Genomic DNA, 17500 nt, shown 5'->3' on the forward strand with positions numbered 1-17500 from the left:
ACAAATAGAGGAGAAAGGGTATAGAAGCATTATCACTATTGTTCTGTATTTACTTTGTTTCTAGATCACAGACAGACGGTCCCGAACACACACACACACACACACACACACACACACACGCATACGCGCGTGAAGACGACAATTAATTGAAATACTGACGGGGTCTTTATAGGTTACCTCACTCACTAGTCGAGCAAAAAAACGAACATCTTAAAGTTTTTACGGCACATGACACGACTTCAAAAATCTGCAGCTCAAAAAATATATATAACATTTAATACATACAGTGTTGGCTAGCTATTATTGGTAAAGTTCGAAAGAGTATCCATTATTAATATGTTTATCCCTTACTATTACCATTTTTACTATTTTCTTATACTCACTGGACGAAACACTTTCATGCTACGAAGATTACGACACGAGAATATTCACAAAAAATCACCATCGTCTGTATCGTTCTCATCCCCGGCACCGCCACCACGCACCATCAGCCGCAACGAAGAGAATATGGGGAAAAAAGAGAAAAATGGACAAGAAATCGATAGTAGTGAAAAGGAAAAAAAATGGGAAGAGGAAAAAGGGAAAGTATTCGCCTATTAATATCGCGAAAAAGTTAGTAAGAAAAAAAGTGGGTGATCGTAACTTTTTTTTGCAAACTCGCTGCCTCAATACAAACCCTCACCTTTCCATGCACACGACTAATTAAACGCGCACCTTCACCTATAAATATCAACACACACACACACACACACACACACACTTCTATATACCCTTTAAAAAGGTTTTGCTTCAACATTTCACAGGAGAGAGAGAGAGAGAGAGAGAGAGAGAGAGAGAGAGAGAGAGAGAGAGAGAGAGAAGATTTACGACGTGACGGTCAAATTAACACTTCCCTATGACCAGCCAAAGAGAGAGAGAGGAAAGTCACTGCAGCATCACTTCCAAACCCCAAAAGTTATGTGAGATAAATAGGAAAAAAAATTATCTGAACAAGACGAATGTATAAATAAAGCAGACAATGAGGAGCCTACTAACTGCACCTCAATAATATGAAAAATACGAGAGCTGTGAACAAATAATGGAATGTGAACAAAAAAAATGGAAAATGACGAAAATAAGATACAGGAGTCACCATATGTCGTCAAAATTCAAGGCAAAAAAAAAAATCCAAATGAAATCCAGCGCGAACAGAGGCGTAACTTTTTTTTTTCATTACTGGGGCGGACGTAAACTTTTATTAATATTTGGCCATAGTTTTTTTTTTATTTAGTTTATTAATTCTTGTTCTATTCTACCCCTCCCCTCTTCTTCGTTTCCTTTTATCATCACTTGCACATTTCCATTTTTTGCTCTCCTTTTCAGTAATACTCGACCATTTTTCGTCTCTTCTAACTTCCCAACTTTCCATTCAACGTTATCTCGCAATTCTGTTATTTCGTTTTATTCCCCTTTTAACGTCATCCCAAAGTTTCCAGTGTCGCCAACAGGAGGCAGCACGGCGACACACACACACACACACTCACCGGATAAATTAAGTCTGTTTGTGTTTTTCATCTAGAGCGCGAAAAAAATGGATGGGGAAGACTTTGCACGAAGCTACTGGTATGTAGATAGTGTGTGTGTGTGTGTGTGTGTGTGTGTGTGTGTGTTATTGACGGAAACGAGTAGTGGTGATGGTGGGGTGCTGGTGGTCACTGTGGTGCTGAAATAAACAATGAATTACTTATTTCATCACTATGCACCACCACACTATATCAAACATAAAACACCACCACCACCACCACCACTACTATAATGCGCACGGACCTAGTAGCTAGGCCTTTTTCATTTTTATCTCTTCTCGTAAGAAATCATCTTAGTTATAATTATCAGTATCATTTTCATTAAATTTCCGTAAAAAAATAAACAATTGCTCTATTGGGAATTCAAGGGGAATGAGTGAAATATTACCGGACTTGACTCGGTTCGTGAAAGTAAAACAAACGAGATCAAAATAATTTCCCATATAGTAGGTAAATATGTAAATAATTGCTGTGGGGAGAGACAAAACTTTTCAACTCAACATCAGCAGTCACTTCACCTAAAACATTTCCGAAGACATTAAAACTATTTCTTCCTCTTCATTCTCATCTTGGGATTCGTGTCCTGAAAAATTGAGATGCTCAGCTGTAATACGTGAAGCTACTGTAGGCCCACTAGTAACAACAGTATAGATCAGTAATTACATTGGACTGACAGAGAAACGAGCCAACTTACAATTTAGGGGCCATTTTAGTGTTAAATGATTGATCACCTGTTTAACATGCTTTACTAATTATCACTATATAAGTCCTACCTATCGCTCTATATACATCTGTTTATCTATATGTACTTATCAATCAACTGTTTACTATATTTCTACATCTTTTTACCGCTTAGCTTGTTTTCTTTCCGATGATTATAGTGTAAAAAAAAAAGCGTAAGTTGGCCTATCTTTTCCTTATCGTAGAACTCGTTTTGGTATATGTATGACGCATTCATGTATATGTACACGAGAACTATTGGGTATAGGGAATGAATGTCACGTGTCCTCGCTCCCTGCATACATACGGCAGTCGTGTCATATATACACGTTTTCATAAATAAGGGGAGTACAACAGTCAGGCACGAAGCATTCAGTCATAAGCTGTAGTATGTAGTATTCAATCACACGCTGTAGCATGAAGTATGTATTATGTAGTATTCAGTCACTCGCCGAAGTATGTAGGAGTGCCTTTCTTTTAGGCTGGAGGGGCATCATTCACTGTCCACTATCATGCTGCGTGCCTACGAGATCTGGGGTTGCTAGACTCTTCATACACCTTGACTTATGTACACGCAATGCTGAGACGTGGTGTGTGTGTGTGTGTGTTTTACCGAGTCACACAAGGTGTTGTGTGCACCACTTCGGCGTGTGCGGGTGTGGTGTGGGATTGAGGGGTGGCAGTGATAGTGGTGCTGCCCCACTCGCCCCTCTCCTCCCCCTTCACACGCGACACAATGAGGAATGAAGTGTGCGGCGTCACGTCTGCCTCCTTGCGTCATTCTCTCCTTCCGGCGGGCGAGCGTCGGTGCCGTTCCCCCAGCCTGCCCCTTCCAGGCACCACACACCAGCACGACGCTCCGACCCGCCTCGCTGCCGCTTATCTCGCCGCCTCAAGAAGTGTGGGCGTCTAGGGGCGGGCGAGACGCAGCAGGAGGGCCAGGCAGCAGACCAGAAGGGGGGGCGGCAGGACGGGAAGTGCAGGAGCGGGGCTGGTCTCGGCAGTGGCAATGGAGCTTGCCGGCTCGGGTCCTAAAGGCGTGCCAGGGGGAGCTGGGGTGGTGGTGGTCGTGGTGGTAGTGGTGGTGGAGGCGATCAGCACCTCGGAGGTGGGGAAGTCACCCTCCAGTTCGCGGCCGCTGTCCAGGCTGCGTGGGCGGCCGTAGTCGGCGCGCAGCTCGGCCAGATACAAGTGATGATGCAGCGCCGTCACAGTCCGAGCCCGCCGCGTCTTGTCCTTGTACACGGCCGTCAGCTGGCCCGTGTACGGTGACTCGTACTTGTGCATCACGCCAATCAGTTTTACGTCAACGGCAGCACCAGGCGGCACTTCTAACGACACCGGCTGCATCTTCACCCGCTGAAATGTACTAACAATGCCCCAAGTGACCTCCCATACCTGGCCGCCCGGCCCCGTGACGGTGGCTGTGACGCCCTTGACGGTGCCTCGCACGTTGCCGAAGTACAGCTCCTCCTTCATCGCGTACTCCACAGTCTGCTTCACCTCCTGGGCCTCCGCCCCGGGGTTCTCCAAGGTGAGGTTGTTCAGCAAGATATCCTCGGAGAACTCATTGGCGCGCGCCTCGTCCCACAGAATGCCGTCCATCTCGTAGCGCTCTGGTTCGTCCTCTGATAGGATCACTGCCTCCTCATACTTCTCCGCCACGTCGCCGTTCAGCACGTTGGCGCGACGGTTTTGCAAGTCCACGTAGCCCGGCAGCACGGCGCCCTTCGGCGTGCGCACTAGGGCCAGCAGTCGGTTCTTTTCCACCTCTAGGCCGCCAGGACTGAGGGCGGAGGGCCGCGACCATTCAATCTCCTTGAGCCGCGCAGAGCCGTTGATGGACACCAGCGCCTCGTATTTGTCGGACCCGGAGGAGACGACGTTGCCGAGGAAGGGTGCGTAGCAAATTCCATCCCGCACCACACCCCCCAGACGCCCGTGGTCGCTGAGGCGGCACCACGCTCCACCTTCCTCGCTCACCTGCAGCGCGCCGGGGGGCAGCGGCTGGCCGGGCTCCACGTCCACCCACTGAAGCGTTGAGGACGATAAGCTGGAGGTCGAGACTTGGTTCATTCGAGCCGCCTCGCCGTCAGCGCCAGTCGCCCACACCGACGCCACCACCAACGCCGCCCACCAGCCTGCGGGAAGAGGTAGGATGAGTAAAAAACACACACACACATACACACACATACACACACACACACACACGCACACACACACACATGCATGCACATTTTATAAAGTGTATGTTCAACATGACAGTCACGCCCACGCCAGAGAGAGAGAGAGAATTTCCAGGCCTACTGTTAACCATTATCCCCATTAATATTACATTCACACAACCCTCCCTCCCTCCCCCTTAGTATCGCCCTGATGGGGGGACTCTCCTTTTCCTCCTCCTATTAGTCTCGAATCAATAACAAACCACTGAAGCTTCAATGAACCGTTCGAATCGAGACAACAGCGGAAATGAAGTCGACACAGTGAATGAGAGAAAGAGGTATTAACCCATGATTCTCTCTCTCTCTCTCTCTCTCTCTCTCTCTCTCTCTCTCTCTCTCTCTCTCTCTCTCTCTCTCTCTCTCTCTCGTAGTTAATATTTCTTATCAGGCATAAATAGAAAAAATTGCTAAAAAAATATAGGAAAATTTATATTTATTTAATATACATACTGACTAACCTTTCCCTTTCTCCGCTTCATAATAGCAAAGACAATGACAAGTGACGCGAGGCGTGAAGACAAAAAGTTGAGAAATTGCCGAGACAAACATTGAAACAGGCGGAAAAGCAAACTGAGAGTTAAAAGACAAACAAGATGAAAGGCGGCTGTGTGAAGGCGGAGGAGGAGAAAGATAAAGCGAAAAGAAAAAAAAATATAGACGAGAAGGAAGAAAATAATAAAAAGACTATAAAAAAAAGAAAGAAAAGCAAGCTATCCAGACTTGGTGCAGGAAAGTATTCCTCATCGACACACCAACACGGGGGGGAGGTGGGGGAAGGTGTTTGAGAATTCATGCCCTGCACACACAGGTACGCGAACAGAAACAGGTGTGGGCGGTTCACGTGACCAGGTCCCTGACACCTGTGTGAGGAGGGGATACACCTGACGCCCCACGTGACTAATACTCAGATTAGCATGGTGAAGCCCCGTCCCCCCTCGCCCCCCTTTCTTGGCTACAAACCCGCGGGAGCAGGTTCAATCCTAGCCAGGCCAGTCGGCGAGCAATTCACCCAACCCTAGATCATGACCCAGCCTATGTCTTACTTGTCCTGTGTCCCGGGGAGATAGGTTCTAGCCCATCACAGGCTCAAGGGCCAATAAGACGGAGATGAGCACAGATGCCACGCGCAGCTTAGCGTATGCCCCAAGTTTTACACCCACCAAGAACCCTCAGATGTGAAGGAAGGTGTAGGGACGATGTGGGGAGATGGTAACGGCCGCCACCACCATCACCACGTCACAATAAACAGCAACAACAACAAGCAGCCGGGGAGATGATAAGCTAAGTCGCTGCAGCTCAGCGCACCAAGAAACCAGTTTTAAGCCTTGAGCTCCTTAAAGCAAGAGACACACCCTGCAGGAGGAGGGAGGAGGCTGTATCACGCACACTACATGCTTCTAGATTTACTCCTTCCTTGTTTGGTTGCTTCGACGTGAACACTTCTAACAAAAGATCAACAACAGTTCAACTAATATTACAAAGAACCTTAAAATGTAAAATAGAAACCTACGTTCTGCAATCTCTCTCTCTCTCTCTCTCTCTCTCTCTCTCTCTCTCTCTCTCTCTCTCTCCACCCCCCGCAAAGCAGTAATAAGCCTTCCTTCCCCCTTTTTCCCCTTCCATCCCTTGTCTTCACCCTCCCTTCGCCCGCCTCTGTCCGTGCAAACAAATAAAACGATAAAAAGTCTGTTGCCAGCAAACAGTGTCGCGGATGTCATGACTACCCCCCCCCCCCCCTCGGTAACCCCTAGTAGCTGGCTGGAGGAGGAAGTAGTAGTAGTAGTAGTAGTAGTAGTAGTAGTAGTAGTAGTAGTAGTAGTAGTAGTAGTAGTAATTATTAGTAGTAGTAGTAGTAGTAGTAGTAGTAGTAGTAGTAGTAGTAGCAGTAGTAGTAGTAGTAGTAGTAGTAGTAGTAGTAGTAGCAGCAGCAGAAAAAAAGAAAGGACAAGGACTATGGAAATGGGGAAGGTACAAAACAGTAAAAAGTAAAGGATAACAAAGGCGTAAAGTAGATAATGATGAGGATGATAGAGGAAGGAGAAGCATCAAAAGAAACAGACACCCACACAAAACAACAACACAGCCAGCATTAACGGAGCCACACCAGGAAGAAGTCCCACAAGAATACACACACACACACACACACACACACACACACACACACACACACACACACACACAAAGACGAACACGCAAACAGCAGGAGTTAACCCATTGCCACAAACCCACGTGCACGCTCACTACAAGGCAACACATGACACCTACACACACCCAGTCACGACCCACCCCACCCCACCCCTAACAGCAGTACATTCGCGTCATGACCTCACCCTGGCCCCCCCACCACTCTTTTTAATCAAGGGTATAGCAAGAAGAGGAAGTGGGTTAATAGGGAGGATATAGTTGGATGAAGTGGAGAGATAGTGAAAGTGTACGGTTGCATGGTGTAGGTTCGTAAATTGTTGTCATGAAGGTGTTTATCGGGCGCCTTAATTGTGTACCCGCGGCGTGCTGGGAGAGTTAGGTCGGTATTCTCAGACGCTTCCGCCTCTCATTTTTTTTTTTCCCCAAAGGCTGAAAAGGAGATTAATCTGGTCCTATTTAGTGCTTTCTTAGGTTCATGGTACAGAAAAATTATCAAACTACCAGAAAGGTCATAAAACTACCCATGGAAATGCCCAAAACTCCTACGAAAGCCTTGCCAAATCTGGCGAGCACGAGCTCTTGCTGACAGCTTTTGCTCGCGAGCAAGTCACTGTTGTCCTCACACTGACGAGCGACGAGCAACATTGTAAACAAAGCCTCAGCCCTGGCGCCTACTACATCTACGCTTCGTATTATGGCTAAGTGTGCAGTTGTAACGGCATTACTTGCCGTTATTCAACGAGCGCAGAAGAAGAAAAGACTAGTCTGGGTTCGGTCATGGCTGAAGAGAAGGGAGACCCATGGTGTGTACAGCAATCCATCTAACTTTCTTCAGCGTAGACTTGCAGAAATGTGGATGGCTGTGTCCCACAACTCGGGATGATCCCTGACTCTAAATATTAAAGAGTGCACAATACCGGAGGACCAATGAACTCTGGAACGAGGAGCGAAGGTGGCCATGGCGAGTGTTTATTTCAGCTGGGCGGTCTTGGTCTTGGTTAGGGATCCAGAAATCAAAATAAAAAAAACAATAGTTTTCACAATATTATAAAATATTACAAACACAATAAAACATCAAACGAGTATGTGAATAAAGGTGGCGTCACACTGGACCAAATCTGGCGAGCACGAGCTTTTGCTGGAGGGATGGCTTGCTCCCGAGCTTTTGCTCCTGCGTTTAGCTCGCCGCTTGGACGGGGAGCAGCTCGGCGAGCCGCAAGCAGGAAGTCAAATAAGCTCTTTGGTGCACCAATATGTGAATAATATATATTACCTAGTGTATTGAATCCGTATACCAATGATATTAGAAAACTTATTCACATACTCCTTTTATGTTTGACGGTGTTTGTAATATTTTATAATGTTGAGAAAAGTAGTGTTGGATTTTATTTTGATGACCAAGACCAAGACCGCCCAGGCCAGCTAATATAAACACTCGCCATGGCCACCTCTCCTCGTTCAAAAGTTCACTTGTCCTCCTTCATTGTACATTCTTTGATAGCAAGAGTCAGGGACCATCCCGAGTTATATGGGACCACAGCCATCCAGATTTCTGTAAGTCTACGCTGAAGAAAGTTATGATGTTATGATGTTGTACACATCATGGGTCTCCCTCCCTTCTCTTCAGCCATGACCCAACCCATACTCGTCTTTTCTTCTTCTGAGCTCGTTGAATAACAGCAAGTAATGCCGTCACAGCTGCACACTTAGCCGTAATGCGAAGCGTAGGTGTAGTAGGCCCGATGGTTGAGGCTTTGTTTACAATGTTGCTCGTCGCTCGCCCCTCGTCAGTGTGACGACAACAGTGACTTGCTCGCGAACAAAAGTTGCCAGCAAGAGCTCGTGCTCGCCAGATTTGGGTCCAGTGTGACGCCAGCTTAAGTTCTCTAATATCACGGGTATACGGATCCAATACACTAGGCAATATATATTATTCACATATCGGTGCACCAAAGAGCTCATTTGACTGCCTGCTCGCGGCTCGCCGAGCTGCTCCCCATCCAAGCAGCGAGCTAAACGCTGGAGCAAAAGCTCGCGAGCTAGCCATCCCGCGAGCAAAAGCTGCCAGCAAAAGCTCGTGCTCGCCAGATTTGGTCCAGTGTGACGCCGGCTTAAGAATATGACCCTTTGTGTTTTGCTTGTGTAGAGTCCCAACTTCCCACTCCCCCTTAACGTCTTCCCTAATAGCTGGTATATGTACACCTCACCTCCCTCCCAGAGAATAGGAAGAGAGAATCAAAAGGGAAAAGATAGACACAGAGGAAAGAGTGAGGGAGGGACAAGGAAGAAATAGAGAAACAGGAAGAGTGGGAATCGAGAGGAAGAGAGAGAGAGGGAAAAATAGAGGGATGGGAATAGGAGGGGAGGAGAGAGAAGAAATAGAATTAGAAAGAGGGGGAACCATAAAGGAGGTAGAGAGCAAAAATAGAGGGATAGGAAGAAGGGATAAATAAATAAATGGGAAGAGAGAATCAGCCCACACCTAACCCCATTTAACGGCACACCCCATCCTAGTATTACACCCCACTCCTTGTATCCGCACATCACCTTCACACCCACGTCGTAACCTCACCCTAATCCCCCTACCCGCCACTCCTTTTAACACTACACCCCGTTACCCAAGCGCAATAAAGACAAGGAGAGGGATAAGTATGGTAAGTATTAACCCCCCTTCCTCCCCCTTCTTCCCCCTTACACAACATATCTGTCCTCCATAAATTCCCCAAACAGAAATGGTTGAAGGTATTGGAAAGGAAGGAGAAGGGAAAAAAGGAAGATGAGGAAGAATAGAAAAAGGAGGGGAAGTATGGGGATGAAGAGGGAAGGAATATGAAAAGGGGAATAGGTAGATAGGAAGATGAAAAAGAATGGAAAGGAAAGGGAAGGATGGGGACGAAGATTAATGAATATAAAAAGGGAAGTAGGTAGATAGGAAGATGAGGAAGAATGGAAAGGGAAGGGAAGGATGGGGACGAAAAGGGAGGAAATATAAAGAGAAGAAGGGAGATATGTAGTAGATGGGGGATAGAAGACAGAGGGAAGGAATAAGGAGAAAAGAGGGAGGATAGGGAGAGAGCAACGATATAGAAAAAATAGGAAAGATAGGAGGAAAGAATTGGAATGAAAGGTAAGAAGGGATATGTATTATTTTAGTTAGGGAAGGAGAGAAGGAAGGGAAAGAATGAAAGGAACGAAGGGAAAGGGAAAACATAAAGGACAGGGAAGACAGGCAATAAAGAGGAGGGAAAGGGAGGAACGGAAAGAGGAGAGAAAAGACATAGGGAAAGAGAATTAAAAAAAGGAGGGGAGAGGGAAGAAATAGAGGAATAAAGAAGGACGGAAAAGAAGAAATGGAATCAAAAGGGAGGGAGGGAGAAAAGATATAAAGAAATAGGAAAAGGGCGAGGGAGAGGAAAGAAATAGAGAAACAGGAAGAGGATTTACATAGATTTACATAGAAAATCAGACCACACAGACCCCATGGTCCAGACTAGGTGGTCTGTCCTTAAACCTAAGTGATTTTGCAATATTCAGAAGGCTCCTAAACGTTGCATTTCTACTCTAGTTGATATTAAGTTGAAGGAAGTGACGGTCGAGCTTATTTTTGAAGGAGTCAATCGTGTTACACTGGACCACTGATGGTGGAAGCTTATTCCATTCTCACACTACAACGTTAGTGAAGAAAAATTTGGTGCAGTCTGATTTTACTTGTCTACATCTGAGTTTTACGCCATTGTTCCTCGTGCGCAAAGTGTCATCGATCATAAACAATGTTGATCTGTCTACATTCGTGAAACCATTAAGTATTTTAAAACATTCGATCAGTTTTCCTCGGAGGCGACGTTTCTCAAGAGAGAACATGTTAAGGGTAGAAAGCCTTTCTTCGTAGGATTTGCTGCGCAAGGAAGGGATCATTTTCCTTGCCCGACGCTGAACACCTTCTAATTTAGCAATATCCTTTGCATGGTGGGGAGACCAAAACTGTACCGCATATTCCAAGTGAGGTCTGACTAAACTATTGTAGAGCGGGAGTATTACATCTTTATTCTTGAATAAAAAGTTTCTTTTAATGAAGCCCAACATTCTGTTCGCTTTATTTGCTGCATCGATGCATTGCTGTGAGAATTTGAGGTTTGACGCGATTTTGATCACCAAGTCCTTGACACACTGAACGCTTTTGAGTTTAACGCCGTGCATTTCGTAATCGAACTTCTTATTCCTCGTTCCAACTTGAAGGACCTGGCACTTGTTTACGTTAAAGGGCGTCTCCCATCTTTTTTTTTTTTTTTTTATTACAACAAAGGAGGCAGCTCAAGGGCACACAAAAAAAGAAAACAATAATAAAAAAAAAACCCGCTACTCGCTGCTCCTAAAAAAGAAACAAAAGAGGTGGCCGAAAGGAAGATCAAATACGGGAGGAGAGGTGTCCTGATACCCTCCTCTTGAAAGAGTTCAAGTCGTAGGCAGGAGGAAATACGGATGAAGGAAGATTGTTCCAGAGTTTACCAGCGTGAGGGATGAAAGAGTGAAGATGCTGGTTAACTCTTGCATAAGGGGTTTGGACAGTATAGGGATGAGCATGAATAGAAAGTCGAGTGCAGCGGGGCCGCGGGAGGGGGGGAGGCATGCAGTTAGCAAGTTCAGAAGAGCAGTCAGCGTGGAAATATCGATAGAAGATAGAAAGAGAGGCAACATTGCGGCGGAATTTAAGAGGTAGAAGACTATCAGTATGAGGAGGAGAGCTGATGAGACGAAGAGCCTTTGCCTCCACTCTGTCCAGAAGAGCTGTGTGAGTGGAGACCCACCACACATGAGATGCATAATCCATAAGATGTCGGACAATGACCCTGTATATGGACAGCAACTGTGCAGGGTAGAAGAACTGGCGGAGACGGTACAGAACGCCCAGCCTCGAGGAAGCTGATTTAGTAAGAGATGAGATATGAAGTTTCCAGTTGAGATTTTGAGTTAAGGATAGACCGAGGATGTTTAGTGTTGAAGAAGGTGATAGCTGGGTGTTGTCAAAGAATAGGGGATAGTTGTTTGGAAGATTGTGTCGAGTGGATAGGTGGAGAAACTGTGTTTTTGAGGCGTTGAAGGACACCAGGTTCTTCTTGCCCCAATCGGAAATAATAGTAAGGTCTGAGGCTAAGCGTTCTGCAGCCTCCAGCCTTGAGTCGTTAAGTTCCTGAAGGGTGGGTCTTCTATTAAAAGAAGTTGAATAATGCAGAGTGGAATCATCGGCGTAGGAATGGATAGGACAGTTTGTTTTGGAAAGAAGATCATCAATGAACAACAGAAAAAGAGTGGGAGATAGGACAGAACCCTGTGGGACACCACTGTTAATAGATTTAGGGGAAGAACAGTGACCGTCTACCACGGCAGAAATAGAACGGTCAGAAAGGAAACTGGAGATAAAGGTACAGAGAGAAGGATAGAAACCGTAGGAGGGTAGTTTAGAAAGCAAAGATTTGTGCCAGACCCTATCAAAAGCTTTTGATATGTCCAGCGCAATAGCAAAAGTTTCACCGAAACGGCTAAGAGAGGATGACCAAGAGTCAGTTAAGAAGGCTAGGAGATCACCAGTAGAACGCCCCTTGCGGAACCCATACTGGCGATCAGATAGAAGGTCAGAAGTGGAAAGGTGCTTTTGAATCTTCCGGTTAAGGATTGATTCAAAAGCTTTAGATAGACAAGAAAGTAAAGCAATAGGACGGTAGTTTGAGGGATTGGAGCGGTCACCCTTCTTAGGTACAGGCTGTATGAAGGCATACTTCCAGCAAGAAGGAAAGGTAGATGTTGATGATCTATCCGACCAAGCTGAAATTTTGTGCAAATCCTCTTGGAGGCTTTGCCTGTCTTCGTCAGTGAGAACCGAGTTACCAATCTTTGTGTCGTCTGCAAATTTACTAATGCGGTTATTGAGTCCAACATCCACGTCGTTGATGTAAATAATGAAGAGCACCGGGCCAAGAACCGAGCCCTGAGGGACGCCACTAGTGACCGGTGCCCACTCTGAATTAAATCCGTCAATCACTACTCTTTGTTGTCTGTTGCTCAACCAATTCGCGATCCATTGGTGTACTTGACCGTCAATACCTATTTTCTTTAATTTGTAAAGTAATTTATGATGTGGGACTTTATCAAACGCTTTCTGGAAATCACGATAGACTACGTCCAGTGATTTGGTTACGTCATAAACAGTGAAGAGGTTATAAAAGGTTAATAGGTTTGATAGGCAGGATCTTTTGTTTCGGAAGCCATGTTGTGAGTCCCCAATTAATGAGTGGCTTTCAAGGTAACTCACAATTTTGTCTCTAATTATGCCCTCAAGTAGCTTACCTACAACCGAAGTTAGACTAATGGGCCTGTAATTACCTGGTACTTTTTTGTCTCCTTTCTTAAAAATCGGTGTCACGTTAGCCTTTTTCCAATCTGAAGGGACGATGCCTTGTCGCAAGGACATATTGAATACGGTTGTGAGAGAGGAGAGTATTTCGCTCTTTGTTTCTTTCAGCAGAGTTGGATATACTTTGTCAGGTCCAGGACTTTTGTTTGTTTTAAGTGATTTGAGGGCTTTAAGGACTTCATCGGGTTTTATTTCAAAGTTAGGCAATGCATGCTCGGGATTTACATTAGTACTGGTGTTTGTGGTAGTGGTGGGAGGACTGTTAGTATTAAACACCGAGGAAAAGTAATTGTTTAATAGGTTTGCAACGTGTTGGCTGTCAGTCACTAGTGCACCGTCGCTGTTTGTTAAGGGTCCAATTCCACTTCTGATCGACTTTCTGTTGTTTATGTAACTGAAGAAGGATTGTAACTGAAGAAAGATAGAGAGAGGGGGAAGAAACAGAGAAACAGGAAGAGAGGAAATGAAGAGGAAGAGAGGGATGGAAAGAGGGAATAAAGACGGAGAGAAAGAGATTAAATAGAAGGAATGAGACAGTGGGAAGGAGTAGAGGAAAAGGGAGAGAGGGAATCAAAAGGGAGAGCTAGCGAATAAATGGAAGGAATGGAGACACGGGGAAGGAATAGAGGGAGAGATGGGATCAAGAGGCGGAAGGGAGGGGGGGGATAAAGGCGTGCATCGCTGGCCACGTGTGAAAGAAGCCCCACAGAGAAGGATCAGGAGGGATACACCACTAGCACCACCACTACTAGCACCACCACCACTAGCACCACCACCACTACTATACCACCTTGCCACCACCTCGAAACTCTACCACCCTCCACACCACCACCACCACCACTACTATACCACCTTGCCACCACCTCGAAACTCTACCACCCTCCACACCACCACCACCACCACTCCTATACCACCTGGCCACCACCTTTAAACTCTACCACCCTCCACACCACCACCACCACCACTACTATACCACCTGGCCACCACCTCTAAACTCTACCACCCTCCACACCACCACCACCACCACCACTACTATACCACCTGGCCACCACCTCTAAACTCTACCACCCTCCACACCACCACCACCACTATACCACCTGGACACCACCTCTAAACTCTACCATCCTTCACACCACCTCCACCACCACTACCACCACTAGCACCACCACCACTACCACCACCACCACTACTATACCACCTGGCCACCACCTCTAAACTCTACCATCCTTCACACCACCACTACCACCACCACCACTACCACCACCACCACTAGCACCACCATCACTACTATACCACCTGGACACCACCTCTAAACTCTACCACCCTCCACACCACCACCACCACCACCACCACCACCACCACCACCACTACTATACCACCTGGACATCACCTCTAAACTCTACCACCCTCCACACCACCACCACCACCACTACTATACCACCTGGCCACCACCTCTAAAGTCTACCACCCTCCACACCACCACCACCACTACCACCAGCACCACCACCACTACTATACCACCTGGACATCACCTCTAAACTCTACCACCCTCCACACCACCACCACCACCACTACCACCACCACCACTACTATACCACCTGGCCACCACCTCTAAAGTCTACCACCCTCCACACCACCACCACCACTACCACCAGCACCACTACCACTACTATACCACCTGGACATCACCTCAAAACTCTACCACCCTCCACACCACCACCACCACCACCACCACCACCACCACCACTACTATACCACCTGGACACCACCTCTAAACTCTACCACCCTCCACACCACCACCACCACCACCACCACCAGCACCACCACCACTACTATACCACCTGGACACCACCTCTAAACTCTACCACCCTCCACACCACCACCACCACCACCACCACCAGCACCACCACCACTACTATACCACCTGGACAACAACTATAAACTCTACCACCATCCACACCACCACCACCACCACCACCACCACCACCAGCACCACCACCACTACTATACCACCTGGACACCACCACTAAACTCTACCACCCTCCACACCACCACCACCACCACCACCACCACCACTACTACTATACCACCTGGACACCACCACTAAACTCTACCACCCTCCACACCACCACCACCACTACCACCACCACCACTACTATACCACCTGGACACCACCACTAAACTCTACCACCCTCCACACCACCACCACCACAACCACCACCACCACCACCACGACTACACAACCACCACACCACCACAAAACTCTACCACCATCAACACCACCAACACCACCACCACCACCACCACTACTATACCACCTGGACACCACCTCTAAACTCTACCACCCTCCACACCACCACCACCACTACCACCAGCACCACCACCACTACTATACCACCTGGACACACCCTATAAACTCCACCCTCACCACCACCACCACCACCACCAGCACCACCACCACTACTATACCACCTGGACACCACCTCCTCTACCACCCTCCACACCACCAATACCGCTACCACCACTAGCACCACCACCACTACTATACCACTTGGCCACCATGATCCTTCACACCACCACTACCACCACTGCCACCTTCCACATCACCATCTCCACCACCATCAACATCACCACCCACACCTCCTCCTCCTCCTCACTCCCTCCTCCACCCCTACAGGGAATCATAACAAACACACACACTCCTCCTCGCTCCTCCTCCTCCTCCCAACTCCTCCCTGGGGGAGCCCCAGAGCAGGGGAAGGGAGGGAGGGGGGGGGGAGGGAGGGAGGTGATAGTGCAGGATAAGCGTCACGAACTTTTTTTCATAATCCTTTTTTCCCTCTTCTTAAGGACACTTTTCTTCCTTTAAAGGGACGTGCTCTTGGTCTCTTTTTCATTTTTTTTTTTTTTTTTTTTTTTACTGTAAAGCGTCTGGTTGCGAAATTTTGGTTTGTGTTAGTGTTAGTGTTTAGTTTGTGTTTGTGTTTATTTGTGTTTGTTAGTGTTTAGTTTGTGTTTGTGTTAGTGTTTAGTTTGTGTTTGTGTTTAGTTTGTGTTACTGTTGGTGTTTAGTTTGTGTTACTGTTGGTGTTTAGTTTGTGTTACTGTTGGTGTTTAGTTTCTGTTACTGTTGGTGTTTAGTTTGTGTTACTGTTGGTGTTTAGTTTGTGTTACTGTTGGTGTTTAGTTTCTGTTACTGTTGGTGTTTAGTTTCTGTTACTGTTGGTGTTTAGTTTGTGTTACTGTTAGTGTTTAGTTTGTGTTACTGTTGGTGTTTAGTTTGTGTTACTGTTGGTGTTTAGTTTGTGTTACTGTTGGTGTTTAGTTTGTGTTACTGTTGGTGTTTAGTTTGTGTTACTGTTGGTGTTTAGTTTCTGTTACTGTTGGTGTTTAGTTTGTGTTACTGTTGGTGTTTAGTTTGTGTTACTGTTGGTGTTTAGTTTGTGTTACTGTTGGTGTTTAGTTTGTGTTACTGTTGGTGTTTAGTTTGTGTTACTGTTGGTGTTTAGTTTGTGTTACTGTTGGTGTTTAGTTTGTGTTACTGTTGGTGTTTAGTTTGTGTTACTGTTGGTGTTTAGTTTGTGTTACTGTTAGTGTTTAGTTTGTGTTACTGTTGGTGTTTAGTTTGTGTTACTGTTAGTGTTTAGTTTGTGTTACTGTTGGTGTTTAGTTTGTGTTACTGTTAGTGTTTAGTTTGTGTTACTGTTGGTGTTTAGTTTGTGTTACTGTTGGTGTTTAGTTTGTGTTACTGTTGGTGTTTAGTTTGTGTTACTGTTAGTGTTTAGTTTGTGTTACTGTTGGTGTTTAGTTTGTGTTACTGTTGGTGTTTTCTTTAATTACAATATTCACTTTGATTACGGTTCGTGATGCTTTAGTATTTCTATCTTTAAACATTCCCTCATTTCTGCCTGTCTTTCTGGCTTCCTTCTCTCTCTCTCTCTCTCTCTCTCTCTCTCTCTCTCTCTCTCTCTCCACATACCTCTTTTCAAGGGTCTTCCGTCACGAACGTCCCTTTTCGTAATTAAGGTGTTCCATAATCAAGAGTCAAGACTCCTCGGGTACACCATGGAGGGCGGTGGGTAAAGGTGGCGTATGTCTTTAAGGCTAAAACACTTCTGGAGGGGACACGGTGGGTGGAAGGATAAGGGTGTGTCCTAGGGCGCTATGTGGATGGGGCGGAGAGCGAGAACCACGATGCCGAACAAAGAGTCTAGACTAAGAGGGTTGAGACGGCGTTGCTACCTGCAAACACTCAAGGCTCAAGGGCCATGTGACGGAAAGGATCACCGAGAACACGTGCAACTTTAGCGTATGCCCCCAACTTTACCTTCGTTGTGTTAGGAGGACGCCGAAAAAAGGTGAGAATAGCTGCTAGAAAGAGTTCCGAAAAAGTTTATGGTGGCCAAGGGAAACGAGTGAAAACGTGTGAAAAGATGTCC

General features: G+C 46.4%; 1 protein-coding gene across 1 annotated transcript in view; it reads right to left on the reverse strand.

The window, feature by feature from the left end:
* Positions 1-17500, reverse strand: part of LOC127008049 (protein unzipped-like) — a 45874-nt gene that overhangs the window by 1054 nt on the left and 27320 nt on the right. Inside the window, exon 2 of the mRNA XM_050879571.1 lies at positions 1-4423. This exon is cut by the window's left edge and continues 1054 nt beyond it. Within this exon, the coding sequence (XP_050735528.1) occupies positions 3192-4423 (1232 nt within the window). The 3' untranslated portion in view covers positions 1-3191. The remainder of the gene's footprint in view (positions 4424-17500) is intronic.

The sequence above is a fragment of the Eriocheir sinensis genome, chromosome 37 (genome assembly GCF_024679095.1).
Source record: "Eriocheir sinensis breed Jianghai 21 chromosome 37, ASM2467909v1, whole genome shotgun sequence".
Taxonomy (NCBI): Eukaryota; Metazoa; Arthropoda; class Malacostraca; order Decapoda; family Varunidae; genus Eriocheir; species Eriocheir sinensis.